Here is a 16,910-nt window from a genome sequence, read left to right on the forward strand (position 1 = left end):
CCAGGGGATGGGACAGGGGCTGCTGGCCAGGGATAGATGCTGGCCGGCGGGACCCTGCTTCCGCAGCTGTGGGTGGCCTTGGTGATTCAGCTTCCCTCTGCCTGCCTAGAGGGGGCCCGCCCTGGGCTGGGAGAGGGAGGAGGTGTTGGGGTTAGGGAGGGGTGAGCGAGGGGTATTAAGGGGCCCCGTGGTCCAACTCTTCCGGATGCTGAGGCCCCATGGGATAACTGTGGCCAGAGATTGGGTGGTTCCGAGACTGGTCCTCGGATGAGGTCTCCTGGGGGGAGGGTGTCCTTGAAAATGTAATCTCTTGAGAGGCTAGGGCTTTTTATCAGGCTCCCTCAGAAAAATACCCCAGGGTCTCCCGCCCTGTGTTCATCTCTATGGGGGGCCTGCCTTGGCGCTGGGTGGGGAGGGGCCTGATCCCCCACCGGTGTGGGGAGGGGGGACGACAGGCTGACCACTCCAGCTAGGAGGAGGTCTGCTGACGGAGGTAACGCTAGGCTGATGGAGGAGGAGCTGCGAGCGGGCGGCGTGGGGGAGGGGCGAGACATCCCTCTCGGCTTCGGGGGCGGAGCCTGGCCGGAGGTGGCGCCTGGGGCTCAGCCCAATTTTCCGGGTGAGGCTCGAGGGGCTGCCGCGGAGGCGGGGCCTAGAGCACGGAGCCTCGCTCCCCGCCAGAACCTGACGAGAGATCCCGCCGCAGCCTGAGCCGCCGGGAGAAGGAGCTGGCGCGCAGGCCCTGCCCGAGCCGAGCTGAGTCGAGCTCGCCGTCTGACACCGGCCGCAGCGCAGGCCGGCGCGTCAGCCCGCCGCGGGGTCTGGGCACTGTCGGAGGCAGCGAGCCCGACCACCGGGACCACCGGCACCACCGGGCGCGGGAGTCCCGATCGCCCTTACAGGCCTGGCCTGAGCACGCTGGAGGACCTGGGGTTTGGACTGAAGAGAAAAGGGATGGAGAATTCCATGTAAGCATAACGTGGGCGCTAGGAGGGGAGAAGAGTGGAGACTTTGCCTGGCACGGGGCAGAGGTGCCCGGCGCTTACTAGGCCAGGCTTCAGCACCAGGGAGCCTGGCATCCCAACAGAAGCGACCTAGGCTCTGCCCTGCCTGAGCCGGGGACACAGCATAGCTCTTGGACCTCGGCTGCCGCAGGCCGGGCACAAGAAGCAGTGCCCTCACCTGAGACCGAGCGGGATACAAAGTGGGGCTCTCTGGTGGCCCAGAGCTGGTCGCTAGGGAGCCGGCCTCCTGCCCCGGCCCCACTGGTACGGATGTGCCGCTGCCCGCGGGAGCGCCATGACGGCAGGATGACCTCAGCTGAGGCAGTGGCGGTGGCTGGCGGTGCTCGGTGGCCGTCCCCCCAGTGGCCCCCTGACACCCCGCGGGCCCTACGGCGGCCTGGCCGGGCCTGGGTGGCCGTGGCAGCGCTGGTGTGGCTGCTGGCGGGAGCCAGCATGTCGAGCCTCAACAAGTGGATTTTCACGGTGCACGGCTTCGGGCGGCCCCTGCTGCTCTCGGCGCTGCACATGCTGGCAGCTGCGCTGGCATGCCACCCGGGGGCACGGCGCCCCATGCCCGGCCGCACCCGTCGCCAAGTGCTGCTGCTCAGCCTCACCTTAGGCGCCTCGATGGCCTGCGGCAACGTGGGCCTGAGCGCTGTGCCCCTGGACCTGGCGCAGCTGGCCACCACCATCACGCCACTGATCACGCTGGCCCTGTCCGCGCTGCTGCTCGGCCGCCGCCACCACCCACTGCAGTTCGCCGCCATGGGCCCGCTCTGCCTGGGGGCCGCCTGCAGCCTGGCCGGAGAGCTCCGGACACCCCCAGCTGGCTGTGGTTTCCTGCTGGCGGCCACCTGCCTCCGTGGGCTCAAGTCCGTTCAGCAGAGTGAGTACCCAGGACACTGGTTGAGGAGGTGGGGTTCGGGGTGGGAGTGTGGCCTGGGTGGCCCTGTGAGGGGCTATGGCCATTATCCAGTTTTACAGATAAAGAAACTGAGGTGCATGGCTTGGGAAGAGTCAGGAACTGAGGCTCAGAAAGGGCCAACCGCTCAGTGAGTTCCAGGCCCCAGACTTAGGCTCTAGAGGCCCAACCAGTGTTTCATCCAGTTGGCTGCCATAGCTCTGTGGTCCATGTTTTGTCAAGCCTGGATCTCCATACCTGATCAAGGAAGTCACTATATTGTCCCCATTTGACAGGTAGAGGGGCTTGCCCTGGGCCATGTGAGCAGCGGAGGCAAGATTTGAACCCAGGCAGGCAGACTTCATGCCGTCCGAGTGATGTGGCATAAGGCTGTGGACCCGAGGGAGACCTGATAGTGGAGACTGGGGAAAGAGAAAGAGGGCAAGGCCATGAGCTGGGATTTGGAAGTCGAGGGCTTTTGCTCAGTCTGGGAAGGGCTGGTGTTTACTGGGAGCTGCAGTGTAACTGGTCCCATGCTAGGTGTTGACCTTGAGTCGTCATGGCAACCACCACCTTCATCCCCATTTTAGAAGGTGATGGAACTGAGACCCAGAGAGGTTCATGATTTGCCCACAGTCACACAGCTCCTAAGGACTGGAATCCTAGTCCATGTGGCTCTGGACCTCAGCTCTGATGAAAGGGGGTTGGGGGCTCTGGACAGAGGGTAAGATGGAGGCTCCAGGCCTAGACCCTGCTAAATCACTCTGCCTGAGGGTGGAGACCACCTTCCTGCCTGTCCTACTGAGGGTCCTTTGAGTCACAGCCTCCACCATCTCTCTGCCTCAACCCAAGGGCGCCCACTCAGGTTGGGGAGGCTTGGGTTCCAGCCACACCTGGGCTCGTGCTTCCTGGGCAAACTTGGGCAGAAGGGGAGATCTGGATCTTGTCTGGGCCTCAGTCTCCCCATCTGTTTGGTGAAGGAGGTCAGAGTTGATAGTCCCAGGGCTTTCTTGGTCTCCCTCCCTTGCAGCTCTGAGATCCTGTGACCCAGGCCTGGGAGAGAGAAGGGGCTGCTCCAAGGGCCCTGGGCTGGGGTTAGGGCAGCCTGCAGCCAGGGAAGGTTGAAGTCAGAGCTCAGCCCTGCCTTGCAGTCATCGGAGCCAGGACCCAGAGTCCCTGTACCCATCCTCCAGGGCCCTGAGGTGGGGCCAAAGCCCAGTTCTATTTTTGCCTTCAGGTTACGTGAGAGCTGGGACCTGAGCTCTGGGCATGAGTCAGTGGGAAACTTGACCTTGTACCCTGCCCTGGGCAGGGCCAGAAGGCTGGGAAGGCCCCAGCCTCAAGGCTCACATCACGCCTGCTGAGGCCCAGCGCTTCTCACACAGGAGGAGCCCCAGCCTGCAGGACAGGCTATGGCCGGCCAGGCCTCAGGCACATGGACATGGGGTGGCAGGTGCCTGGCATCAGGCTGCTCCTTGGCTCTGCCAGCTCTCTCCTTGTCTCCTGCCTGCCCCTGAGGCGGGTTGGATGCTTGCTCCAGGCTCCCACAGCATCCTCTGCTTCCTCCATCAGGACTCCACATGCCTTGTATTGTAGCCTCTTGTTTACCTGTCTGCCTCCCACCAGACAGGAGCTCTGAGAGGGCATGGCCTGGTTTTGAGGCACCTCCATGTCCCCAGCACATGGCCTGGGGCCTGGCCCAGGTAAGGTACCCCTTAAATGGTGGATTTATTAATGGTCTGATGGCAGACTTGGCAGGCTGGTTAAACTCCTTGGCTCAGGGTGCTAAGGAGGGAGCTTAGGAGGCTGGAGGCCCCACCAACAGAGATGGGAGCCCAGCAGAGGTGGGGAGGAACAGACTGGAGATAAGGGGTGAGATGGGTTTTGGACAAGAGGAGGTTTCTACTGCCAGACTTTCCAGGAAAGTCATCAGGGCCAAATTTAGACTAGAGTGTGAATGGCTGACACCAGCTCCTTCCCTGAGGGCAGACTCCATGGGAGCAGAGGATGAAAGTCCAGAAAGAGGAGTGCCCAGCAGCCACGGGCAGGTCCAGCAGCTTCTCTCCTTCCTGAGCCAGTTGTGGACCTGGGGGGCTACACGGGGAGAGGAGTGATGCCACCTTCCCACTCACAGAAAGGCTGGGAAGTGGGGTGCCAGCGTGCTGAGACTTGTCCTCAGCTACATCCACCCGCATGAGGGAACAGCCTGCCCCTGCCCGCTGAGCTCTCAGGCTGCTGGGGAGAAGTAGAGATCACAAGGCAGGGGAGAAGTGCTAGAGCCAAGGTGGGCATAGCTGTGGTTGGGTGGCTACTTCTAAGGGAAACCAGAGAAGGCTGCCTGGGGGAGGAGGCAGGCAGTGATGGTGACTATAATGTAATAATAGTGGCGAACACTTGCTGAGCCCTCACTGTGTGCCCACACCATGCCCAGCTCTTCATACAGCCAGAGTAGGAAAGGGTGTTCTGGGAGGGAGAAGCAGGGCTTGCCAGGGCATGGGTGTCAGCCAGCGGGGGCAGCATATGGGGGATGGTGACAGCTGCTGTGGCCAGCACTTGCTGCTGGGCACCAGGCCCTACGCTCAGCACCTCACAGGCCCCCATGAGGGGCATGTTGACACCTTGCCCATGCTCCCACGAGGGGACAGGCATAGAGAGAGGGCGACTTGTGTGATATCACACAGCTCGTGATGGAGCAGAGACGGGATAAGCCAGAAGCCAGCGGAATGGGGTCTAGAGAACATTTGTCCACTGGTGACTGAAGCTTGGCGTGTTCAGATGCTGAAACAAAAGTGTCTTTGGAGGAAGAGAGGTTGTTTGTTTTTTGTTTGTTTGTTTTTGGCCACACATGTGGCATGCGGGATCTTAGTTCCCCAACCCCACGCCCCCTGCATTGGGAGCACAGAGGCTTAACCGCTGGACCGCCAGGGAAGTCCCAGGAGACGTTGAAATGCAGGGTTTGGTGGGAGCTGGCAGAGGAGGCATCGCTGAGGAGGCAGGATGACAGGCTGGCATTTTGGGGCCCCGGGTGGATGGCCTCTGGCAGAGGATCCCTGCTCTTTCCCTGGACTGCAGCAGAGGGAGGCGGAGGGCTGGGTGGGATGCAGAACAGGCACAAGGGGCAGGGGGAGAAAGTTAGGACCTTCCTGCCTGGCTGCCTCTCAGAGGGTGAAATTTGCCAAAGGTGAAGTTCACCTGAAATCCTAAACACCTTCCAGTGATCGCACCTTTAACACGCAGGCCACGGGCAGCTCGTAATGGTGCTAAATTTGGAGCGGACGAACAGGAGCCATTCCAGTTATCTGTTCATTTCTAGAAATGCTTGACAGAGGGACTGTTGCCTAGAGAACAAAGCCAAAACATCAGAATGAAATCGAGAGAGAAATAAGATTTCCTATTCTAAGCATAGCCTGTGAGTAAGCACCTCTGTGGCTCTTTGGAAAGTGTGTGTCAGAAAATGCATGGAGGCTCAGAGAGCCCTGGGAGGGTATGGGGAGCCATGACTCATCTCTCTCCACAAAAACTGTCTCGTTGCCTTCATGCAAGTACTATCATTTCATCTGAGCCGGGTGTGATTTTATGATGGGCACCGCTGCTTTTGTGAACCAGCTGGGTGGTAACATGAATACACACACACACAGGCACACATGCGCAAGGTGGTAGGATCCCCTCTTTCCTTGCAAAGACTAAGGTTTCCTCTGTGTCCTGGATTCATCTTGACAAGCCCCAGCGTTGGTAGCAAAAGATGCTGATTATTGGTAGCAAAAGATGCTGATTATCAGTGATAAACAGTGAGTGAGAGCCGGGAGCAAACAATGACCTTCTTGTTGTTCCCTGTCATCCCAATGGTCATCGAGTGATCGAACATTTGATTCAAACGGTTTTTATTATTTCAAACTCTCTATCTTTTTTAATCTAAAGGCCACATAGCTAGTAAGTGGCAGAACTGGCCTGCTGGTGGCCTGTCCCTACTCTGGCGTGGGAGCTGCACTGTGGGGCTGAGAGTGCGAGAAGGGCTGAAGCCAAGAAAGCTGGGTCGGGGCCGCTTGGTTCAGGGCCTTCAAAGTTGGTTAAGAGCCCAGGATGTTTTTCTCCAGGGCCTGGGGAGCCCCTGAAGAATTTTTGTTTTCATGTTTATTGATCAGTGGGACATCACAAGCAGATTATTGTTTCAGCCTGTGGGAGGAGTAGGTGATAACGCTTATTTATCTTATCTTTCTACATTTACTGAGCACTTACCTTCTAAGGGCTTTATGTACATTATCTATTTTAATCTTTACAACAACCCTGCATATTTAAGGTTTTATTATCCTCCGATTTTGCAGGTGAGGAAACCTAGGCCTATAGAGGTTAAGTGCCAGGTCACAGGTAGTCAGGAGTGGACCCGGGTCACCACGGGTCACCACTCAGGCAGTCTGACTCTGGATTCTTGACCTTCCCGTTACAGAGCGGGAGCCACTAATTCCACCTGAGGGGTTGGGGCAGGCAGGCTTCCTGGAGGATGGGCAGAGGAGGAGGTCGTGCCGGGTTGGCCTCGTGGGGGTTGTCTTGCGCCGGGTGCTGATGGCTGCTGTCCTGGTTGCAGGTGCCCTGCTGCAGGAGGAGAGGTTGGACGCGGTGACCCTGCTGTATGCCACCTCGCTGCCCAGCTTCTGCCTGCTGGCAGGCGCGGCCCTGGTGCTGGAGGCTGGCGTGGCACCGCTGCCCGCCCCCACCGACTCCCGCCTCTGGGCCTGTATCCTGCTCAGCTGCCTCCTGTCTGTGCTCTACAACCTGGCCAGCTTCTCCCTGCTGGCCCTCACCTCGGCCCTCACTGTCCACGTCCTGGGCAACCTCACTGTCGTGGGCAACCTCGTCCTTTCCCGGCTCCTGTTTGGCAGCCACCTCAGCACCCTCAGCTATGTGGGCATTGCGCTCACCCTTTCAGGAATGTTCCTTTACCACAACTGCGAGTTCTTGGCTTCTTGGGCTGCCCGCCGGGGCTTCTGGCGGAGGGACCAGCCTGGCAAGGGTCTCTGAGACCTGAGGGAGCACAGGGGCCACGCGGGACTGCCTCAGCCTGAATCCAGCCTTGGCCAGTGGCCACGGGAAAACGGGGAGAGTGGGCAGCCGCTGGGGCCGTCGGGGGAGGTGGGTCTTCCTGCAGGGCCACCTTGGAGGCTGGAATGGGGACTCCCAGAGAGACCCACCTCCTGTCCCTGCCTGCCTCTCCTCATCACAGACCCCACTCACCACTGGATGGTGGGTCCAAGCCCGGCACAGTCACTGTGCTTGTCAGAGTAATTATTACGATTAGTATCAACTACTATGCCGAAAACTGCTGGCCAAACTTTGAAAACCTCACCGTGTTCTAATGATGAAGATGATGATGATGGTGATGATGATGATGATGATTCTTGGGGGTCGCACAATCCTTCCTCCAGGAAATGGGGGAGGCAGCTAGGAGGCCCAGGGAAGGGCTTCTTTGCTGCTGGGCTTCCCTAGGGAGTTGGGGTCGTCTGTGCCAACTCCAGGCAGCTGCTGTGGCCTCAGCCCTGGGCCCCCCAGTTTTGGGTCTTCCGTCCTCAAATAAACTATTTTTGCTTGTACACCTGTGTCATTCCTCGGGGTGGCAGCCAAGGGCCAATGGCTGCCAGCTGCCCGCAAGGAAACGAGGACCCCCTCCCTTACCAACCAGGGCCTGGCCAGGCCCCCACCCCAGCCCTCTGCTCCGGCCCCTGCACGCCATCTTCCCACAGCCCCGGGGGCATCTCCTAAAACACACACTTTCTGTGGCTCCACACTGCTCTTGGGACAAGGTCAGAGCTTCCTGCCCCAGACCACAGGGCCCTCGGGGCCTGGCCCCACAGCTTCACCAGGCTCCTCTCCCCTCTCCCCTCCTTGGGCTCCACCTTCCATCTGCACCCGCTTCCTTCAGGTCCCCCCCCCGACACCAAGCCTCCCCACCGGAGCCTCTGCACGTGCTGGTCCCCTGTCTGCTGTCCACTTCCTACATCTGCTTCTCCCTTTCTCATGGCGAAACCCTTGCCTGGGGGTGAAAACCCAAACATGCAACCCTCCTCTAAAAGAAAAACCAAAAAAGAAGCCTGAGAAAGGAAGGGCCTGGACGAGGGGCTATGCCCAGGGCTGTGGGCGCAGAGGGCAAGGAATCGGGTGGCTCCATGGAAGGAGGAGCACTGGGGGGTGGGGGCACCTGGAGGGCTGGCCCGACTCAGCTGCATCACGTCTCATCCTTCCCTTGGCTGTAAGCACTTAACTCCCGCCACCTACCTGCCTCTGCTGGGGGCCGCCTGTTAAAAACCATAAGGTCCCTGCCTGGGTTAGAGAGACCTGGGGCCTAATCCTGCTCCGCCCGCCTCACTGTGTACCTGGGGTAGGTACCTCCCCTCCCTGAGCCTCAGTTTCCATATCTACAAAATGGGCTGATGATCCCCGTGGAGAGGATTCCAGTGAGGAGCCTGGTAGGCAGGGCCCGGGGAGGAGAGAGAACGATGGGGCCAGTGGGCTTGGTCCCTATCTTGGGCTAGTCATCCACTCTCTCTGAGGCTCTAGGCTCATCTGGAAAATGGGAGGATGGGAGCTAGACCAGGCTGGGGTTGGGGTCTCGGGGGCCTGGGACTCAGGGAGGAATCATGCATTCCTTCACGTAGCCAGAATTCGTGGAGGACTGCTGTGCCAGCCAGTGCTAGACAGGGCTGCATGGAGGGTCGGCCCCAGGCTGGGGGTGGGGGAAGTGAGGGCCTGGGAGGCACCCAGCCCGGGCAGGACAGGCACAGGGTTTCCTGGCTCTGGCCTCAGCCCAGGCCCGTCTTGCGGAGGGGAAGTGGTCCTAGGCTGAGTCACTCACCACCCACCCTCCCTGTGACTCAGAGATGCTACCGGCCCAGCCCCGTCCTGGTGCAGCCTGGATACCTCTGGGCTCCGCACTGAGGCTTGGCCAGACAGGAGAGAGGATGAATGGCTTCAGGTGGATAGGGCCTCCTTGGTCCTCCGGACCCTTCCCCATTCAAGGAGCCCCCTGCCAATAGTAGGAGCCTCCTGCAGCGCCCTGGCCCTGGCCCCTGGGCCCCAGGGAATGCTTGGCTTTAGAGTGAGCCTCCCATCCGATCAGAGCCAGCCCCTGGCGGTTGTGGGGGCAGAGTGGGGGGAATTGGAGCTGTGCTTGACCTGGGGGCCACCCAGCATTGAGGTGATTCCCTCAGGGTCAGAGTTAAAGCCCTCCCTACCACCCCTGCCAACAGTGGGCACAGTGAGCACTGGCCTGGCAGTCAGAAAGCCTGGGTTTGTGTCCTGGCCCCCTTTCTCGCCTGTCTGACCTGTCTGGTCTCTGCCGCCTTCACAGGGATACTCACAGGGAAGGGCTTATCAGGTGATTCCCATTGACAGCCCTCTTGACTCTGCTTCTCACTTGTTCTGTTTCCTCGGGCGAGACACTTCACCTCCCCAGCCTCCCTCCTTGTACCCAGTCCCTGCTGGGAAGCCATCTCTGGATAACAGATGTCACCTTCCTTCGGGGGCGTGGGGGGGTCTCTTCCCTACCCTCACCCCTGCCCTGCCCCATGCCAGGCTGGGTTGAAAGCCACAAAGTTCACCCCAGCTCCCTGCACCTCTCCAGGCAGGGCCCTGAGCACATCCCACTCTCAGAACTGCCTGCTCACCGCTGTCTCCCCAGCACCAGCACAGAGCCTGGCGTGGATGGAGTAGGCGGGAGAGAATACCAGTCAAGAGCAGTGTTTGGACCCGGGTTCAAACCCCAGCCCTGGTGTGTCTGAGCTGTGTGACTTTGGGCGGGAGTCTTCCCCTCCTGTGGCTCTGTGTGTTAAGTGGGGGCAGCGGCAGAGCCTCACCCCGTCTGGCTCTGGGAGGCAGCAGGGGCTAACGTACATGCCCAGTGCTTAGCGACAGTGCCTGAAACTTGTGGATGAAAAATTAACCAGTCGATCTAAGAAAAAAATGGAAATTTTATTCGAGCCAATTTGAGGATGATAACCCAGGATGAGCATCTCAGAAAGCTCTGAGAACTGTTCCACCCATTAGCAGTCCAGGCACAGTTATGTAAGTTTTTTTTAAGACAGAGGGCTGTACATCAAACGACATATTATTGACAGTTTACATAATCCAGATCTAAGCATCATCGTGGTGGGTCATGTGACCCCTTACAAGATCAGGAAGGGGTGTTATCTTTTAAGGAGTTGCCTGGATGCTGGAAGATTGTTGCTCTTTATGGTTGAGTGGGTATTCCTGCCAATGGGGGAGGTTTGGTCGATGCATAAATGCAGATACACAATGCACAGTGTGGGGAGAGAGGAGGCCAAAAGGCAGAGAAGAATTTTATATGTTTAGGTTTATCCTGTCTTGCCATTAGATATGAATTTTATTTCACAAACCTAACAGGTCCTCGAGACATGTTAGCAGACTGGCTCACTACAAACGCCTCCCAGTTCCTCTCCCAAGACTTCCCTTGCTGCCCCCACTCCCAGGCTTCCCCTGCACATCGAGGGCCCCAGGGCATGCTCTTGCCCCAGCTCCCACCCCCTCACCCTGCCTTGGAGGAAGCTGGGTCTGTGCTGGGCATCCTGCCATTGTGGATTCAGAACAAAGCTTCTGCCTTGTCTCAGCCCCAGCTGCCAGGGGGCCTTTCCCACCCTCCCCAGGGGAGCCTTGAATTGTCATTCCAGGGTGCCAGGGTAAACAAGGACTCTTGCTCCCAAATCAGCTCAGGGATGCCAGGGACTCCACGATCACACTGTTCCTGCTCAGTTGTAAATACTTCTGAGAAATAACGCAAAATACAGTGGAGAGCCATGGAAGGTTTTGAGCAGACAAGGACCATGATGCAACAACAAACATTTTTTGATAACGGCCCTTCAGTTTAGTCTGGATCCTACGTGGAGGAAAAATTGAAGGGGCTTGGGACAAGAGGTAGGGAGACAAGGGAAGAACTATTGTTGTGGTCCATTGAGCAGATGACAGTGGGGCCCGTGTCTCGGGCATGGTGCAGAGTAGCATCACTTGTACTGATTTGGGGTAACAAGTTATCCCCAAACATTATGGCTGAGAGCAATGAATATAAATTATCTCGGCTTCTGTGGATCAGGCATTTGGGAGTGGTTGAGTGGAATAGTTCTGACTCAGGGTCTCTCATGAGGTTGCAGTCAAATGTCAGCCAGGGCTGCAGTCATATAAAGGCTTGACTGTGGCTGGCAGGTCCACTTCTAAGATGAATCATTCACATGGCTGTTGGCAGGAGACCTCAGTTCCTTGCCATGTGGGCCCTTCCACAGGGCTCCTTGGTGTACTCATGACATGGTAGTTGGTTTCCACCAGAGTGAGTGATTCAAGAGAGCAAGAAGCCACAATGTCCTTTTTGATCCAATTTCAAAAGTCACACTCATTTCTCTAATATCTTCATTTATTAATTCAAATTATTGTCATTTCTCTGATGTCTTATTGGTTACAAGTCAACCCTATTCAATATGGGCCCTCCCACCTTGACTACATAAGGGCATGCACCAGGAGGAGGGGATCATTGAGGTGAGTTGAGATCATTGAGGTCACCTCTGAGGCTGGCTACCACATCAGCTTGTTGAGTGAGTGATTGAGGACACAGCCTGGGGCCATGCGGAATGAGTCTGGGAGCTTCCTGCTCCAGGTGGGATCTCATCAGCTACACTTCTGAATCCTTCCTGACACAGTACTATACAATCCTGGCCCACAGCAGGCACTTGGCAAATGCTTGTCTCTGTGACGGCTGGAGGCTTCTTCCTCTGCTCCTCACTGCAGACAAGGAGAAGGCCTGGGCTCCTGGGTCTGGTAGGTAAAGCTCTGGTTCTCTGATGTTTCCAAGCCCACTCCCCGTGACCTCTCCAGCTATATGAGGCCACCCCTGCTCCCTGTGCCTGATGGAGCCTTCCAGTACCTAGGCCTCCTTCTGCCCCCTCCTGACTGCCACAACCCTCATGTGCCCCCTCCCTCCTTCTCCAAATACTGCCAGCATCCCAGTGGGTAGATTCTGGCTCAGCAGTACCTGCTGCCTGGGCTGGGCACTTCTTTTTATATGTTTAAACTTTCTTTGGTGGAAGAACCCTTGTCCATGCTTCTTATGCTGGAGCCCGATATCAAATAAGCCAAAGCAGAGTTGCCCTAGATGAACCAGGAACCCCACACACCTCTGCCAAGTTTCCCAGGTGAAAACCACCGATCTTGTCCAACCCTTATACACATAGAAAACTGAAGCCCAAAGAGATGGCCTTAGTCCACTGGGCTGCTACAACAAAATGCCATAGACTGGGTGGCTTATAAACAATGGAAATTTATTGCTCACAGTTCTGGAGGCTGGAAGTCTGAGATCAGGGTGCCAGCATGGTCGGGTGAGGGCCCTCTTCTGGGTCACAGGCTTCATTTATAAGGGCTTCATTTATAAGGGCACTAATCCCATTCTTGAGGGCTCCACTCTCATGACCTCATCACCTAATTACCTCCCAAAGTCCCCACCTCCCAATACTATCACCTTGGGCATTAGGTCTCAACATGTGAATTTTAGGGAGACACCAACGTTCGGACCATAGCAGCGATCTTGCACAAAGAGGGAGCAGCAGGGTGAGGTCTTCATCTCCTAATTCTTGGGATCCTGCCGTTCCTTGCTCCCCACTCTGTTGTGAAGAACAGAGCCAGGGTGTGAGGTTATAGAGGTGTGCGGGGTCCGGCCGAGTTTCACAGGGGGTGTCTGCCGGATATTCCCCAGCTCAGTCAGCAAAACATTTTTTTCTTCAGGGGAAAGGCATTACAGATATTTTGCCAAGGGAAGTCTAGAAAGATCTGTGGTAAGAGGCTTTTATGTGTATTTAAATCTTTCTGCTTTTGAGTGTCTCTTGGCACCTGTGAGAGGGGGAGTAGGATGGTGTATTAGTCCAGGTCCTCTGAGAAGCAAGCACCAAGATGGGAGTAAAAGTGCAAAGATTTTATGAGGGCAAACATTTGTGAGAGAAAATGGGAAGGGGGCTGGGAAGGCTAGGAGAGCCCATCAGACTGTGATGCAAGTGGAGGGGAGAGGGAAGGAAGTTTGGCGGGAAGCGTTCTTGACCACACAGCTGACAGCAAGGAAGCCAATCAGAAGAGTCCATGTCTCCTAGGACCGGGCCCGCCTTAGTATCTCTGCTATACTGGGGAATTGGCTAGAGGGAGCCTGAGGGAAGTCTAGTCTCAGCATAAACATGGCGATGGATTTCAGAGTGTCACGGCGGGGCCCTTGTTCGGTATTGCATCCTGTAATCGGAGGCCTGTGGGACACGTTCTTATGGCCACCCTAGATGGCATGGTGACTCCCATTTTACAGGCAGAATTCCAGAAAAATTCCAGGGTCTGCCTGAAGTCACAAAGCAGAATGAGAATCCTCACCTCTCGACTCTCATCCCGAGCTCCTTCCTGTGTGACATAAGTCCTCAGTCCAGAGGTGGTTGATGGATTCTTAGTGCATCTGGACTTAGCATCCCAGGTAGGTAAGCAGGGCTGTGTGCTTCAGGGTGAAGAGCTACCTGTCCCTAGATTTGTAATGAGATCACCACCTCAACAGAGGTTGTTCAGGAAAATCCTCAGGGCCACCGTTTATCTGGCAGGGTATTATGAACTTCACAGAAACGTCTCACACCAAATTTAATTGACTTTAATTCATCATAAACAAAGAAAGTGATTCTGTACTTTTGGAGTAGGAAAGTTAAAAGTTCATGAAATCAGAGGCTTGGAATCTCTGCTCCAAGCCAGGCTGTTGGGCTCTGAGGGACATTTCATTCTCCCCTCTTACAGGATTGCGTTAAAACTCCAACATGACAGGAATTCCAGTGGTCAGGACTCTTCGCTTCCACTGCAGGGGGGCACAGGTTTGATCCCTGGTTGGGGAACTAAGATCCAGCCTCTCTACTCTGAATCCAGAGGAACAGAGTAGACTGTTTGCAAAAAAAGGACTTGGACCCTCTCAAGAGTTCTCAACCTCAACTTCTTCCACTTGGGATGTGAAATGCTGGTCCTGCCATATCCAAATCTGAATATTGAAAGAATAATTTAAAAAAGAGGATCCAAAATTATATTTTCTCAACTATGAACAAAAAAAAATGCATAGAAAGAAGGAAATATATCACAATACCTAAGTGTTGACTTGGTTACTGCTTGAGGATAGTATTGTAGATGGACCGTATTTATTTTCCTTTTTCCACAAATGAGTATGTAGTTTTAAAAATACATTTCTTAGGGTTCCAGTTCTGACTAAGATAGAGTAAACATAGTCTGTCCTTCCACTGAATGCAAATAAAAACCCTGGACAGAATGCAGGAAGCAGCTCTCTGAGGACTCTGAAAAAGAAATGGTAGCAGGTGGACTGGGAAAGGGAACCAGAACCTGGAGTATAAACAATCTGGTGGCGGTCTCCTGTTTTGCTTTTTGCTCCTGTATCTGCTGGCCTGGTCTCAGAGGCAGTGTGAATCCTGGAACTGTGCAGTAGACATGGAAAGAAAGAATTCCAAGAGCAGCCCTGTCTTTCTGGTCTGAGGAGTAGGAAGGAAGGCCTCTTCAGGACAGAAAGAGCGAGGGAAATCTCTTTTTTTGTTGTTGTTTTCTCATATAGTCCTGTCCCCGGGCAAGCCTCATATTGAAGTTGAAACTGGGCAGCAGAAGTAGCAGTAACAGTGGAAGCCGGGAAAGCACCTAAAACTCGGAGGGGAATCCTTTTGTCTGACCAAAAGAACTGTGGCTTGAAAGGTGTGTGTGCTGGGGAGGAATCCCCTTGCTTTTTTCTCTCTGTTCGTCCTGTCACCTGTCCCAGAGCAGAACCGGTCACAGAATGTATGCAGGAGAGCAGGGAGACTAAAAGCCCTGATTTCTAGCTGGAGGACCAGGGAAAGGGTGGTCTTGAAACCTGGGGAGTGTGGGAGAAACTGTGGAGAGGAGGAAGCTTGAGAAATGGATCCCATAGGCTCACATGTATGGATCTGATCCTAAACAGTATTCCAATGACTTTGAGAATGAAACTACTATGCAGACCACCCAGATTTCAGACTGGGCCCTGGGTGGCACAAGCTTAGGGCAGATCTGACTTACGTTGCAAAAGTTTTGAAAACTGATAATTGAACTATGGCCCTGTTAAAAAAACAAAATTCAACTGCGTAAATTTTAAAAATCTTATTGGCTTTATTCAGTGATTCATGAATTGGGCAGTATCCAATCTAGCAAACAGAAAGAGCTCTGAGGAGCTGTACAAAATGAAAGACTTTTATAGGCAAAAGGGAGCAGAAACGAGGAAGTTATTCTAGGCAGAAAATCGCATTGGTTATTGCAAGGTTACTTTCCTTTAGGGGATGGCAGGGGTCTATCAGGCAGATTACTTAACTAGTGCTGATCAGGTGATTCCTGTTTGACTGGTTTAATATTCCATTTCTGGGATAGCTGAAACTGTAGTTAAGTCTCAGTTTGGTGATGTGGGGCTTAGCATAAGTGACTCCATTTGGGGCCTGTTATCTTGTTTTTAACAGACCACAGGAGGCAGACCAGAACTGATCCTAAATGGATCAAATGCCTCCTAAAACAAAGACTCAACATTTTCCATAGGATTTAACCAAGACCTAGAGTCTCACAATATACTATTCAAAATGACCAGGATACAATCCAAAATTACTCTGCATACAAAGAACCAAGAAAGTCTAAACACTGAGATGACCCAAATGTTGGACTTATCAGAAAAAGACCTTAGAAATGAAAATATAGAAAGTCTCAACAGAGAAATAGAAGATATAGAAAATAACCAAATAAAAAATTTTAAACTAAGAAAATACATTAATCAAAATCTGAAAATATATCAGATGGCCTTAGTAGCAGAATGGCAGAGGAAATTCAGCGAACTTGAAGTCAGAGCCGTAGAAATTATCTGTAATAAGCAGAACATCCACCTCTGCCAAATGCCCTGTTCCCTGGAACATGTGAACGTTACTTTACATGATAAAAGAGAGTTTGCAGATGTAACTGAGGTTATGGACTTTAAAATCCGGACTATCTAGATTATTGGGTGGGCCTAGTCTAATCACATGAATCCTTAAAAGCAGAGATTTTTCTCTGGCTGGATTTGGAGGTGCAGCAGAAGGAAAAGTCAGAGGTATTCAAAGCATGAGAGGGACTCAACCCACTATTTTTGGAGGGGCCACATGGAAAGCATTAAAAGGACTGTGGGCAGCTTCTAGGAGAACAGAGCAGCCCCCAGCTGATAGTTAGTAAGGAAGTGAGGTCTTTTTCAACTACAAGGAACTGAATTCAGTCAACAATCTCAAGCTTGGAAGCAGAATCTTCCCCAGAGCCTCCAGTAAAAAACACACATGATTTCAGCCTTAGGAAACGCCTTGATTTTGGCCTTGTGAGACCCTAAGCAGAAGACTCAGTCAAGCCCAGCCAGACTTCTGACCTATAGAAATTGTGAAGTAATAAAAAGGTGCTGTTTTAAGCCACTAAGTTTGTGGTAATTTGTCATAGCAGCAAGAGAAAACTAATACATTTCCCAATATGACTAGCAGTGAGAAGTAGTAAGATATTAATTTAAGTGGATTATGAAAAGTTATATGTATATTATAATCTCTAGTGCAACCTCTAAAAAAACTATACAAAATTAAAGTGGAATACTTAAAAACATTAATAATTCAAAAGAAGGCAGGAAAAGGGAAATAAAGGGATGAAAAACAGAAAGGACAAATAGAAAACAATAAAATGGTAGACTTAAATCCAAATATCAATATTTTGGGCATAAACACACCAATTAAGAGACAAATTGGATATATTAAAAAAGACCCATCTACATGCTGTCTACAGGAAACACACTTTAGGTTAAAAGTAAATGGATATAAAAAGATGTATCACGCAAACACTACTTAAAACAAAACTGGAGTGGTTATGTTAATGTCAGACAAAATAGACTTCAAAAAATTAGGAAGGATAAAGAGACAGTGCATATTGATAAAAGGGTCAATTCACCATGA

At 53.6% G+C, this 16,910-nt stretch overlaps 1 protein-coding gene across 1 annotated transcript; it reads left to right on the forward strand.

The window, feature by feature from the left end:
• The first annotated feature begins 542 nt into the window (after positions 1 to 542).
• On the forward strand, positions 543 to 7,490 carry SLC35E4 (solute carrier family 35 member E4). Its single transcript, XM_061169826.1, has 2 exons — positions 543 to 1,890; positions 6,488 to 7,490. The coding sequence occupies exons 1-2, from the start codon at positions 1,275 to 1,277 to the stop codon at positions 6,919 to 6,921; spliced, it is 1,050 nt and encodes a 349-aa protein (XP_061025809.1). The 5' UTR covers positions 543 to 1,274; the 3' UTR covers positions 6,922 to 7,490.
• The last annotated feature ends 9,420 nt before the right edge of the window (positions 7,491 to 16,910 follow it).

Source organism: Eubalaena glacialis, chromosome 15, assembly GCF_028564815.1.
Source record: "Eubalaena glacialis isolate mEubGla1 chromosome 15, mEubGla1.1.hap2.+ XY, whole genome shotgun sequence".
Lineage (NCBI taxonomy): Eukaryota > Metazoa > Chordata > Mammalia > Artiodactyla > Balaenidae > Eubalaena > Eubalaena glacialis.